At 37.7% G+C, this 14,320-nt stretch overlaps 1 protein-coding gene across 2 annotated transcripts in view; it reads right to left on the bottom strand.

The window, feature by feature from the left end:
* Positions 1 to 14,320, bottom strand: part of Scp2 (sterol carrier protein 2) — a 105,504-nt gene that overhangs the window by 3,547 nt on the left and 87,637 nt on the right. The window contains exon 14 of one of the 2 annotated variants that reach the window (XM_077791270.1): positions 9,365 to 9,494. The exons of the other annotated variant lie outside the window; for it this stretch is intronic. Coding sequence (XP_077647396.1) covers positions 9,365 to 9,494 — 130 coding nt within the window. The remainder of the gene's footprint in view (positions 1 to 9,364; positions 9,495 to 14,320) is intronic. 2 annotated transcript variants of the gene reach the window in all.

The following is a 14,320-nucleotide window of genomic DNA, read 5'->3' as shown; positions in this document are numbered from 1 at the left end:
CCATACCCAGTCTGAAGCAGCATGGGGAAATGGGCATTCATCTACACTTCTATAATAGCCTAGTAAGACGTGCACAGACTACAACTTCCATATCTAACTGAATTAATTAATTCAGTAAATTATGGTATAGTCATACAATGAGATACAATGTAGTCATTATAAGGGATGATGTGAATCCAGACTTACTGACCTGAAGAAATTTTCATGTTATATTACACATGACTTTGCTATATAAGCCAGTTACAAAAAAGGCTGTATGATCTCATTTCTGCTTAAAACAGTATCCAAATACATAAGAACAGGACAAACATCTGTCCCCTTAGACAGCAATATTTCCACTTAGACAGCAATAAATTACTAATAGTTATTGTGGACAGATCTAAGGTGACCCCTATGACCTCTGCCTCTTGTCATACATACATGCCACTGTGTAATCCCCTTCCCTCCAATTTGAGTAGGACCTGTGACTTGCTTCTAGCCAAAAGAGTGTGGTGACAGTCAGGGAATGGCAGTCCTGAAATTTTTCTTATGTTATATAAGCCTCCATCTTACTAGCAGACTCACTAGTGACTCTTCCACTGGCTTTGGATAAACTAGCTGCCATGAGTGACCTTCTCACAGAGAGGGCCATGCTTCCTCAGGAGCTGGAGGGACTCTGACCTGGAGCCAGTAAAATACTATAGCTGTCATTCTCACATCCATAGAAAATGCATCCTGCCAGCAAATGGATGCCAACCCATCCACAGCTAGGCCTCCAGATGAGGGCCCAGCCCTGACCAACACCTTGATTGCAGCCTGTGTGACCCTATGCAGAGGACCCAGTGAGGGTGTCCTCAGCCTCCTTAACCATGGACATTTACAATAAATGTGTGTATTATTTAAGCTTCTAATTTTGTGATAATTTATTATGTAATAAAAGAAAATGGATACAGTTACCTAGATCCAAAGTTAACAAATTTGCTTTATAAAGAATCAGACACGGGGTGGGGGGTGGGGGTGGGGAGGCTGGGGTTGTGGCTCAGTGGTAGAGCACTTGCCTAGCACGTATGAGGCACTGTATTCGATCCTCAGCACCACATAAAAATAAATAAATAAAATAAAGGTATTGTGTCCAACTTAAAAAAAAAAAAGAATCAGACACTTCATATTTTAGGCTTTGTGGGTCTCCAAGTATGGATTACAGCTACTCAACTCTACCTGTGTAGTGAAAAACAGCTACAAATAATCCACAAACAAATGTGTGGCTGGGTTCTAATAAAACTATTTTCAGGGGCTGGGGTTGTGGCTCAGCGGTAGAGCACTTGCCTAGTGCATGTGCAGCCCTGGGTTCGATCCTCAGCACCACATAAAAATAAATTAAAAATAAAGGTATTGACAACTACAACTAAAAAATAAATATTAAAAAAAAAAACTATTTTCGGGGCTGGGGTTGTGGCTCAGCAGTAGAACACTTGCCTCGCATGTGTGTGACCCTGGGTTTGATCCTCAGCATCACATAAAAATAAATAAATAAACAAAAAAACTATTTTCAAAGCAGGTGGCAAATAGAGGAGGAAATTTGCAATTCAAATATATCTGACAAAGAATTTGTTGTGTCCAGAACACAGAGAGAACTCCTTCCACTCAGAAAAGCTCAGATAATCAATACAAAAATGGGCTAATGATAATAAGCATAGTGTAAAAAAAGGCTCTCTAAGTGGCCGAAACCCACATTAAAAAGTGCTTAACTTCAATAGTCATTGGAAAATGCATATTACAACTAAGATGAGATAGATGCCACATATCTACTAGAATGAATGGCTGAAATTTAAAAAAATATATATATATAGTTGGGTAGTGATTATATATATATGTATATATAAAATATTAAATCAGCACTAGTAAGAATGAAGAGCAACTGAAAAGTCAACCCAATAGCAGAGTTGCAGGTACTCTTGAAAACAGACTGGAAGCTTCATACAAACTACATATACACATACCATGTGAACTAGCTATCCTACACTTACATATTTTCCAAAAGGAAAAGAAAACTTACGTCCACACAAAATCCAGTATGTGAACGTTTATTGTGGTTTTATTTGTAATTGCCCAAAGCTGGAAAGAGCCCAAATGTGCTTCAACCGGTGAGGGGATAAAGTACTCAGCAACAAAAAAGAAACTACTTGACAATATACAAGCAACAATGCATGAATCTCAATGAGAGAAGCAGGCTCCAAAAGCTACACTTTTATGATACAATCTATATGACACTGTACAAAACGCAAAACTACAGGGACAGAAATCAAATCAGTGCTGGCCAGGTCCTGAGGGCAGGAGGAGGGGGATGAACACAAAGGGACATGAGGACACTTTCTGGGGGTGGTGGTGGAAATATTCTATATCTTGAATTTTGGTAGTGGTTATACATCTATGCATTTGTCTAAATTTATAGAATTGTTCAACTAAATAGGGTAGATTTTATTCTATAAAAATTATACCTCAATCAATATTACTTAAGAAAAAAACCTGTCAGTATCAAGTACTGTCAAAAACATGGAACTGAAACTCATATTAAGTGGAAGGGAATATAAAATAGTGCATCTACTTTAAAAACCCGTTTAACCACACTGTACCTTATAACCTAGCATTTTCACCTCTGTGTATATGTCCAGTGGAAATGAGAACAGATCCATTAAAAGACAAAAGAACGTTCAGAACAGTTTTATGAATACGCCTCCAAGATGGGAACAATCAGTCAATAAACAAATTCCAGGGCATTCACATAGTAAAAACAAGCTATTGCTACATGCAACCATAATACTGAAATTTTAGGCTGCCAGGTGAAAGAAGCCAGACTTAAAAATGAGTAAATATTGTATGGTTCCATTTATATGAATTTCCAAAATAAATAAAATCAATCTGTGGTGAAGGATTCAGAACAGAATGTGGATGGTGATGGGTTGGGCCTGGGGGAGGCTTATGGAATGCTGGCAACATTCTCCATCCTGACCTGGGAGGTGTGTGCATCTGCAAACATTCATCAGGTGTACACTTAGATTTATGCCTTTTACCATAGGATAGAATTTAATAAAAATATTACCAAAACAAAGCAAAAAAAAAAAAAACAGGTGGTAGGCTATATTTGGTCTACATGCATAATTCACCAATTCCTGGGCTATGTGGTAGAATTCTGGTGTACTCTTCTCTATTTTTTCTAAATTTTTCATGCCAGGTGTACATTGCCTAAACAATACAACATTTAAAATGTTAATTTTAGTATCATCAAAGTAAAAAGACTGAACAACAAGGACTAATATCTCCTTGCTAAATCAGCCATGTTTACCTTGGGCAAATGGGATGTGTCAAATGCAAAGGGAAAAAATTTCACTAAGAGACCAGTTTTTTTAGCAGTCGATATTTTAGGCAATCTACCAATATAACAATAGTGCTTCAGCAGCTGGCTCCACTTCTCATTAAGGATTAAAAAATTAATAAAAAAAAAGAGGATTAGCTCAAATTCAAGTTGAACACTTTCCAAAACCAAGGCACTTTCTATTAGTCTACTTTTTATTCACTGCACTTATCTGAAACCACCTTACATATTTACATATTTTTCTGCCTGTATTTGTCCAAGAGAATGAAAACTTCAAGGGGGCAGAGCCTTATCAGTTTTGTTCACTGCTGTGTTCCCAGGCTACTGAAGAATGCTTTGCACATAAAGAGCAATCAGTAAATGGCTCAGTCAACCTGTGCCTTAATTGAGACAGAGGTAAACTGTTAAAGCATGGCATGCCCATATTATTAAATAACTAGCAAGAGAGAAAAAAAATGTTTTTATTATATGTCTTACAACTCAGGAAGAGTCTCTAATTCAATGTCATTCTATCTTAGCTACTAATGAAATTTTCTCTTATTATGGGGAAAATAAGGTTTAAAGCCTTCAAAGTGAAGGAATTTACAGTCTAGAAAATGTTCTATTGTAGATATATATATTAAAGAGAGGGAAGTAAAAAGCTAACAAAGTGAGATAGTTGGGCCTGGTTCTAATATTCCAAGAAAGGACTCCTAGTTACTGAAAGGTGACTTGGGGTAGGGGTGAAATCTGTGGCTGCTGTAATACTGACATCTACAGTACCCTCACAATGCTCAGCAGTTCACATACCTGGACTCATCTAATCTTTATAACAATCCTATGAGAGTTAGAGAGGTCAAAAAACTTGCCCAAGATCACATAGCAGATTCATGTTGTCAAAGCCCATACTCCCAACTCCTGTGTTATATGGCTTTCTTTGGTTATAGGAAGGATGCAAACATTCCTGTTATAGTTTGGATCTAGAATGCACCCAAAAGCTCATATGGTGAAAACATAATCCCCAATGCAGCAAGGCTCAAAGGTGGGGCTTTTGGGCAATGATAGTCATGTGCACTCTGACATCATCAGTGGATTCATCCATAGTTGGATGGACTACTAGGAAGTGGGACCTAGTTGGAGAAGTTAGGTCACTAGTAGTGTGCCTTCTCCCCTCCCCCCTCTCGTTTCCTGGTTGCCATGAGGTGAGCAGCTTTCCTCTGCCATGCCTTCCACCATGATGTGCCACTTCATCTCAGGCCCAAAGAAATCGAGCCAGCTGGCCATGGATCGAATCCTCTGAAACCATAAGCCAAAATATATCAACTCTTCTCTAAGTTGTTCCTGCCAGATATTTTGGTCACAGTGACAAAAAGTTGACTAACATAATCCCTCAACTTAGTTTTGACTGGGCCTTCACCAATTCATTAGCATCTAATGAATCCCAGATGTTTTCTCAGTTCTCCCAGTCCTTTTGGGGGGATTAGCTTACAAGTCTATGCATGTAAACTAATCAGTATTTAATACATGGATTGGGGTGGAAGCATGGATTTAGTATGCACTTATAAAACTAGGTGCTTTCCCTACCTTATTTAATCCTCAAAACAGCTTTACAGGTTATTTTCACCCATTTTCTAAATGATACACTTAGACTCAGGGAAGATATATACCTTGTAAGGGACAGAGCCAAGACCCAAACTAAACCAAGGTCTAGGTACCTCCAAAGGCTATGTTCCTTCTAATGTACCTTGGAGGTAGAAGACTCTGAAGCTTTCTCTGTCATGTTACTCTTAAAGGGATAAGGTTGAGAACTCAAGTGCTAGGAGGGAAGAATAAATGAAGGAATACTAGATAAATCATGTAATGTTAGATAAACCAAAGCTGGCTTCTTGGAGATATGCTATGTGAATCATTTCAATGGAGAGATGGGAAAGGCAGAACTCATGAAAAAGATACCAAAAGGTACCCAGAAGCAAGAAAAGATTATGGAAAGTGCACAAAATCTACAAGTCTTTAATATAATCATTACCAAGCTCTTAAAATACAAGCAAATTAAATATATTTAAATGAATTTTACTTCTTTAACAAGAGCCTAGCCCTATATACACGTCACAAGAATTAGCAATTCTCCTTAAGATGCCAGTTCAAACTAGGACAAGTTACTGATGCTTTAACATAGCTAATATCTAACAAATGGTCATTTGTTAGTGGATGTAAAAAGAGCTGGCAATTTCCAGTGGTGGCTTTTACTGGCTAAGTCCATTTTTCAACACCACTGCTGACTGCCAACAGGTGTCAGTTTCAGCAGAAATTACCCCGCCCCAGGCTAAGATCTCTTCAGCACCTGAGCACATGAGAAAAGTCACTCTGCAGGGAATAAGGCTTTTCTGAAACCATTCAACAAGCAAATTACCTTTCATGACAAATGACTAACCAAAAACATTGAAACAGGAGAAACAGGAGACATTTCAAAATCACCTTAACATTTATTGGAAAATATCAGAATATAATCTTACAAACTACTAACTTTAGTTATTTTTAAAAAAATGGCATTATTATTTTTCCCAAAGCTCTTTCTATTTCTAAAAGCTAGAATCCAGATTAAGCTTTAGCTTTACTTCCTGTACCTTAGAGGGCAGCTTGTAGAATGCAGATATAAAATCTTTTTGTGCCTACTTGTTTTGGGGGGGAAAACAAAAAAAGATATGTGTAAGTCAGGAATCTTCACAACAAAAGTCACACTGCCCATACCAGATGCAGGCCCTTACCACTGTTTAGCTTCTCCTTCTTTATCCTCTCACTGATTCCTTATCAACAGTGCACATAAAATGCTCTTAACTTTTTCTCCTTCTTCCAAGCTCTACACTCTATTCCAGGAGCTCTGTCAACCTGCTCTCCCCTTGAAGTGCCCCTTCAGAGAAAGAAGTATTCATCCCACCCTGCTAGGCTAACCCTCCTTTCATTGTGCCTGTGCTCCTGATGTCATCATCTCCTCTAGGACCTTCCTCAGTACTGTATCAAAAATGAAGCACTATCATTTGTGATAGACCTCTTCTACACAGATTCCAGGTCCCACCAATTTCACCTCAAAAACCCCAGCATTGATCTTGAACAACACTCCTCTGCTCACTGCCACATTATGCTGCTCACTCAATGGTGACATCCATCCTAACTGCTCTCTCTGCCTCTGATCACTCCCTTTCCAGTTCATCAGGTCCAAAGCACCAGCTTCATCCTCTAAAATACAGCTCTGACTTTTACTATTTTCTATTTAAAAAACAAAGGATTCACTATGTATCAAATAACTTTCAAAGTTCCTATCATGACCCTTTAAACCTTTCAAAAAGCTGGTCCCAATCTATCATACATCTAAATTACACTAAACCCTGTCAGACAAGAGAAATTTAACAGTGTGATACAGCTACCACTGAGTGAAGGTTTGCTGAGTGCCATTCATTCAGTTGTTTGAACATCCTGATTTTTGAAGGACTACCATGTGTCAGGTACTGTTCTGGAGCTAGAAAGGCAGCAGTGAATCTAACAGGCAAAAAGCTCTGCCTTCAGAGATTACAATTCACATGGGGAGATGAACAATAAGTAGATAAATAAAAAATTATTATATAGTATATCACAGAGAAACAAATACTATGGAGAAAAATAAGGTAGAAAACCACAATAGGAGGCTGGGGTCGTGGCTCAGTGGTAGAGCACTCGCCTAGCAAGGGTAAGGCTCTGAGTTCAATCCTCAGCACCACATAAAAACAAATAAATAAAATAAAGGTATTGTGTCCAACTACAACTAAAAAAAAAATCCAAAATGATTAAAAACACACAGACACACACAATTGGGAATGACGATGGGGTATGATTTTTAAAAGGGTGGTTAGGGAAGGGCCCCTGGGACAAAGATCTGAAGGAACTGGGAGAGCCAGGAGGATATCTGAGGAAGACAATTCTAGAGGGAACAGAGAGCAGAAAATCCCCTACACCATCGAGAATACCTCACATTCATGAAATAGCAAATAGGCCAGTGTTACTGGTGCAAAGTGAGGGAGAATGTGCCAAGACCAAAAAAAAAAAAAAAACAACTGGGGACAGATCATGAGGTGCCATTGTAGGATTTCTGCTTTTACTTGGAATGAGTTGAAGGTCATCAGATGGTTTTGAGAAGAGGAGGGCAAAAACTGGACTTGAGTTTTTAAATGATCACTCTGGCTAGTTGTATAAACGAAGGGAAGCTAGCAGACTCAGCAAAAATAAGAGGACAGCTCAGACCAGGTGGTAGGAGTAGAGGATAGGATTTGCTGCTGGGTTAGACTGTGTAGTCTGAGAGAAAGTGGGGGTCAAGGATGACTTCAAGGCTTTTGGACTAAGGAAATAGTAGAACACATGAGTATAGTGGGAGGAGTACACACTGCAGGAGAAGGATCAGGAGTTCAGTTTGACACTTGTTAGCTTTGACATGTCTGCTAGGTATTGCTATACTTTGAATGTTTCCTCTAAAAATTGCATGACCATTATAACAGCATTAAGAGGTGAAGCCTTGAAGAGGTGAATAGGCCAAGAGGGCTCTGCTCTCATGAATAGAGTAATGCCATTGTTGCAGGACTGGGCTCCTGAAAAAAGGGTAAGTTCTGCCCCACCCTTCTTCTTCCCTCCTCTCGTTCTGTCTGATGCACACTCACTTGCCCTTTCACTATATTATAATGCAGTAAGAAAAGTTCTCACCAGATACATCTGCTCATTATTGGACTTCCCAGTCTCCAGAACCATAAGCCAAATACATTTCTTTTTTTAAATATTTTTTTAGATGTGTAGACCTTTATTTTATTCATTTTACTTATACTTGGTGCTGAGAATTGAGCGCAGTGCCTCACACATGCTAGGCAAGCGCTCTACCACTGAGTCACAGCCTCAGCCCCAGCCAAATACATTTCTAATGTTCATAATTTACCCAGTCTGTGATATTCTGTTATAGTCACAGAAAACGCCCTAAGACAGGTGTCCTAGAAAACTTGTCATTTAAGCAGCTGGATAAACCCTTTGGAGTTCAGTGGCTGGATACTTGCTAAACACATACATCTGGGAATCATCACTGTAGATTGTTTTAAAAGCATGAAACTAGATGAGATCCCCAGGGAGTGAATGAAATAGAGCTGAGCCTTGTAACACTCATGAACTTGAGAGACAAGGAGAAATCAGCAAGAGAGGCCAGGAAGGACCAGCCTGGAAGAGGAAAAGCTGGAATTATAATATCATGAGGGTGAGAAATTAACCACTGAATTCAGCAAGATACTGGCTATTGATGACTTTGGCAAAAACAGATTTATGATACTGATCAGGACAAAAGGTGACTGGAATGAATTCAAGAAAGATTTGGATGAGAAGAAGAGGAAATAGTAGCAAAGCCAGTCTTCCAAGGCCATACATATAGCCATGCACTGGACCGTGTTCTTTAGGCTAATTCAAAGAATATTCCTAACCCTTCCATTAACACTATGAAATAGGAACCATTTATCAGGCCCATCTACAAATAAGAAAATAACTGTTAAAAGAGAAGTAAATAACTGGTACAAGGTCAGAATCTGAGAGAGTCAGGGCCAGGACCCCAACCTAAGATTATTTTTTATTTTTTATTTTTTTTAAAGAGAGAGAGAGAGAGATTGATTTATATATATATATATTTTTTTTTTTTTAAGTTTTTGGAGGACACAACATCTTTATTTGTATGTGGTGCTAAGGATCGAACCCGGGCCGCAAGCATGCCAGGCGAGCGCACTACCTCTTGAGCCACATCCCCAGCCCCCCAACCTAAGATTATTTAATTCCAAAGCCTACGACTGTCAGCTCTGTGGTTGAGTCTCCCAATCTTGGGAAGAGGCAGCTTTGATCTACTCCTGTACCCAAGATTCAATGGTTCTTTAACAAGGTCCTGTAACTCCACTTTTGGGGAATAACCAAGTAGACTCCAGTTCCCCAGCTGATAGTCTTTGTAAACCAGTCATTGTTCCATAAACCAGTTACTGCTGCACTGACCTGAGTTGGGAAGCACTGATCCTTTGCCATTCTTCACATCCACCACCCAGGTGGCTTCTTTACCCCCAGGACCATCCTTCACCTTGAAGGCAAAAATACCACCAATTTTCTTCACAAACTGTTCCCCATCCTGGAAATAAAAATAACACTCAGAGTTATATTAGGTCCCTTTCTCTGGCTTTCTCCCCAAGCAAATGAATGTTTAAACAGGTACAAGATATGAGCAGCTGGGCCACTGGGCAGTCCCCAAGCTCCTTTAGGATCTTTCACCCAGAAGTCAGAAAGGCAACCAGGCAACAATTCCCAAATCTGCCAAGTCCTCTGTTAAAAATGGCTCTCAGGCACAACTGCAGGAAGGGAAAGAAAGAAAGAAAATGTGCCAGCATTTTCTGCTGAAACAGCCTTCATTTTTCTCAATCATTTGGGCACGATTCATTCTGGTCTCTTAAAATGCAGGCATCCTCACTGCCTTTCTGCAGATTAATGTTTTTTATGTCTAATTTTGGTTTCCTACAACCAGACTTAAAGTGAGACCAAAGACTTTTGGGGGGAGTAATTTAATTTTTGTATTAGTCTAAAGAATTATTTAAGTAGTATAATGCTCACATTCACCACTTATTTTTGGATCTTGGGGAACAAAGCTGGCCTAAATATAAAAACATATCCTCAGACCCACACCTCTTCAGATGGGTGTCCTTTCTCCTTCCCTTCTTCTCTCCTTCATTCCCACTCTGTTTCAACTTTCCTTCCTGAATCATTTATTAAGTCAGACATTGTTCCAGGCACCAAGGATATAAAAGCAGGAGACAGAAAAGTGAATGCTGGCAATCCTTCATGACCACATGACAACACATGGGGATAAGGGAAGCACAGGGACTGCAGGAGCAGCTGGCAGGATGTGCAATGAAAGGATGACCACAACCTCGTACTCTAGCTTTTGAAAAACAAAAGCAGCACAATAATCTTATTGAAAATATTTTTCCTTAGAGAAGAAACACATTTCATTGTGTTAGAATTAGAAAATATTGATAAGCAAAAAGAAGAAAATACAAATCATTCAGAATTTTATCAAAGAAAATCATAGTTGGAATAAATTCCATCTCTTTTCTCAGCATATGCATTTTAAAAATGGGATCATGCTGTCTTGTAATCTTTTGTTTAATTACTCTCATTATGTGTATCACTTAATATCCTGTCATACAATTTTAATTTATTTAATTTTTTGAAAGGGGTTCCGCTATGTTGCATAAGCTGTCCCTGAACTCCTAGACTCAAGTAATCCTCCTGTCTCAGCCTTTTGAGCTGCTGGGACTACAGGTATACACCACCAGGCGAGCTTCCATACAATTTTAAATGACCACATATAAAACTGTAAAAGGGCACTTCATTTAACCAGTACCTTTTTTTCTTGTTAGAATTTGCTAATTCTAACTCTGGCTCTTATTATAATGCTATGAATAATGTTCTTATATTTCAACAATTTTATATAACTCACTTTTATATATGGGTAAATTCCTAGAATTAAACTCTGCTAACTCTGATTCTGGCAATCACCTCCTTTTTCATATATTTCTATCTCTCTGGACAAGTTATTAAACCAAACCTCTCTATATCTCAGTGTTTTTTTAATCTGTTAAATGGAAATAAAACAATAACTACCTACATAGAATTGCATGAGAATTAAATTATATAAATACCCACAAAGCACAGAACAATTGCTCAATGGATGTTAGCATTTTCTGTTGTTATTTTATTTTATGATGTTTGCTAATCCTGTGCTAATATTATAGATATAAAATGCATTTTACTCTTAGGCATAGAAAATCATCTTCTTCCAAATATTCTTGGCTGTTCTTAGATTTGGGGGAACATTTTTTCCTCCATATGTACTTATAATCATTTAGTTAATTCTTCCCCACAAATGCAGTTGAATTTAGATGCCATTGCATAGAACATATGGATCTGTTTGGGACAGAAGTAATCTTTAGAATATTAAGCGTCTCCACCCATGAACTTGGTGTATCTTTATGGTATATCTTTTTTTTTTAAGTTGTAGATGGATACAATATCTTTATTTTTGTTTGTTTGTTTGTTTATTTATTTATTAATGTGGTGCTGAAGATCGTACAACCCCAGCCCCTTCATGGTATATCTTTAATGTCCCTTACAGAAACATTTTCCCCTTGTAGGTTCCATACCCCCCCAGTCCCCACCCACCAGTGCTGGGGCTCGAACTCAGGTCCTAGCACACGCTAAGCAAGTGTTCTACTGAGCTACATTCCCAGCTCCCACACAGGCTTTTGAACATTTCTTGTTAAGTTTATTCTTAGGTATTTATAGTGCTCTTATTAGTAATATATTTTATGGCTGCGTTACTAGAAATATAAAGGAAATCCAATAAACATTTACATTTAGTTTGGAACTGGTTACCTTTTAAGTTCTCTTATCTCTAATAGCTTTTATTTCCTATCTTTTTTTACTTAAGATTTACAGTCCTGCAATAATTTATACCCTAGATTCTTTCTTTTGTATCATAATAGTCATTCTTTAAACAAAGATTTAAGAGTTTACTATGCTCAGGAACATGATGCACCTGAAATACTCAAATAATTATTTCCTCTGAGGAACATACATTAGATCATAGGCGATACCAACCTTCGTTTCTATGTATGCAGTGCTATGTCCTAAATTTGTTCTTTCTTTTTGTTGTGGTTTGTTTTACAATAGCAATTGATACACAATTTACACCCCATAAAATTTATCATTTTTTAGCATATTCAAAGAAGTACAACTAAGGAAGATGGAAGGAGACCTTCATCGTTATAGGGATGGAATACATGTATGATGTTGTGAGGAGAAAAAAAAAAGAAGTGTGTCACATTAGATTGGATAGAGAGAAGTGATGTGGGGGAGGGGAAGGGGGGATAGGAAGGGCAGCAGAATAAAATAGACATTATTATTGCTGTATGTATATAGGTGACTGTATGACCAATGTGATTCTGCAACCTGTACAATCATAAAAATGAGAAATTATACCCCATTTGATTCAAATGTATGAATTGTCAAGATCACTGTACTGTCATGTGTAGCTAATTAAAAAAAAAAAAAGAAGTACAACTAATATGACTAATTTTAGAACATTCTCATTAATCCCAAAAGAAATCTGAACCCTTTCATGGTCACTCCCTGTTCCTCCCCACCAGCCCTTGGAAATGACAAACCTACTTTCTGTCTTTACAGATTTGCTTATTCTGGATATTTCATATACATAGAATCATACAATATGGGTTTGTCTGTTTGTTTGGGGGGTTTTTTGGTACTGGAGAGGTGCTTTACCACTGAGCTACATCCCCAGTCCTTTTTTATTTTAATATTTTTTATGCAAGGCAAAAGCTCTACCAACTGAGTTACAACCCCAGCCCCCCAGTCCTTTTTTTTTTTTTTTTTTTTTTAATTTTAAGACAGGGTCTCACTAACTTGTTGAGGCTGGCCTTGAACTTTTGTTCCTCCCGCCTCAGCCTACTGAATAGTGGGGATTACAGCTGAGTGCCACCATACCCATCCAATGTGTGGTCTTTTGTGACTGGCTTCTTTCACTTAGCATAATGTTTTTAAGGTTTGTGCATGTTGAAGTGTATATCAATCAGTATTTTGCTCCTTTCTATGGCCAGGTAATATTCCACTATATAGATGCAGCTTATTTTGTTTATTCATCCATTGATGGTTGTTTTCACTTTTTAAAAATGAATAATCCTGTGATGAACACTTATGCAAAATATTTTGTGTGTACATAAGTTCTAGTTTCTCTTAGGTATATAGTGGAATTGCTGAGTAATAAGGTAATGTCTAACTTGTTTAGGAACTACCGAACTGCTTTTCTAAAATAGGTATACTAAAAAAATAAAAATAAAAATAAAATAAAATAGGTATACTATTTCATAATCCCACCAGCAATGAATGAGGAGTTCCAATTTCTCCACATTCACAACATTGTTATTTTTTTTTAGTCACCCTACTGGGTGTGTCAATATTTTTCTTATACAGGTAAATTACCCTAAGCCTATTTGAAATCAATCATGGGTCCAAAGCAGCTGTCCTAAAAACAAACAGTCTAGGCCTACTTATCTCAAAAGCTATGGAGGCATCTTTTACGTGAATATTTTGAAATTAACCACCAATATTTTCTAGTCAAACCAAAAAACCAAACCACTGTCAAGTTTTTAAGTAAAAAAGAAATTATCTTATTTTGTTTTCCCTTAATAGAGTTTACTCAAAATGTTTTAAATAAATTTTAATAACTGGGGAGGGGGGTTTCAAAGTTTTTAAGTATTTGTACAAATACTATTTCTTTAACCTTCATAAAGCCCTATAAGTAGCTGGGTAGGTATTAACATTAACTTTTCTAATTATGTGGAAAAGGCAACCAAGGCTCATAAAGGACAAGAACCGGGCTGGGACTATAGCTCAGTGGTAGAGTGCTTGCCTCACACATGTGAGGCACTGGGTTTGATCCTCAGCACCACATAAAAATAAATAAATAAAGATATCGTGTCCATCTACAAATAAAAAATATTTTAAAAGTAAATAAATAAAGGTCAAGCACCCTTCAGACTATCTTTTATATTGCTGCCAAGCAATTCATCTAACATAACCTAACCCTAACTCTTAACATAACCTTCCAACACTTTAAGGCTTGAATTTCATACATGGTCTCCCCTAGGCAACAGGGTGAAGTCTATCTTTATCATTTAGGAATCTTCATGAGTTGAGGCATATTCATCTTTCTGATCACCAGCCACTTTCTCTCCCTCACAGATTTTATGCTCTAACAATACTGATAATTTTGAATATAGTGCCAAGGTCTCTTATGCTTCTATGCCCTCACCTCATTCATGCCCTTTGTCCCATTCATGCCCTTTGTCCCATGTTGCTCAACTCCTATTCTTCTTTCCTACC

This window comes from Urocitellus parryii, chromosome 11 (assembly GCF_045843805.1).
Source record: "Urocitellus parryii isolate mUroPar1 chromosome 11, mUroPar1.hap1, whole genome shotgun sequence".
NCBI classification, from domain to species: Eukaryota; Metazoa; Chordata; class Mammalia; order Rodentia; family Sciuridae; genus Urocitellus; species Urocitellus parryii.
Note: the sequence above shows the minus strand (reverse complement) of the source record. Positions and strands in the feature narration are given on the sequence as shown.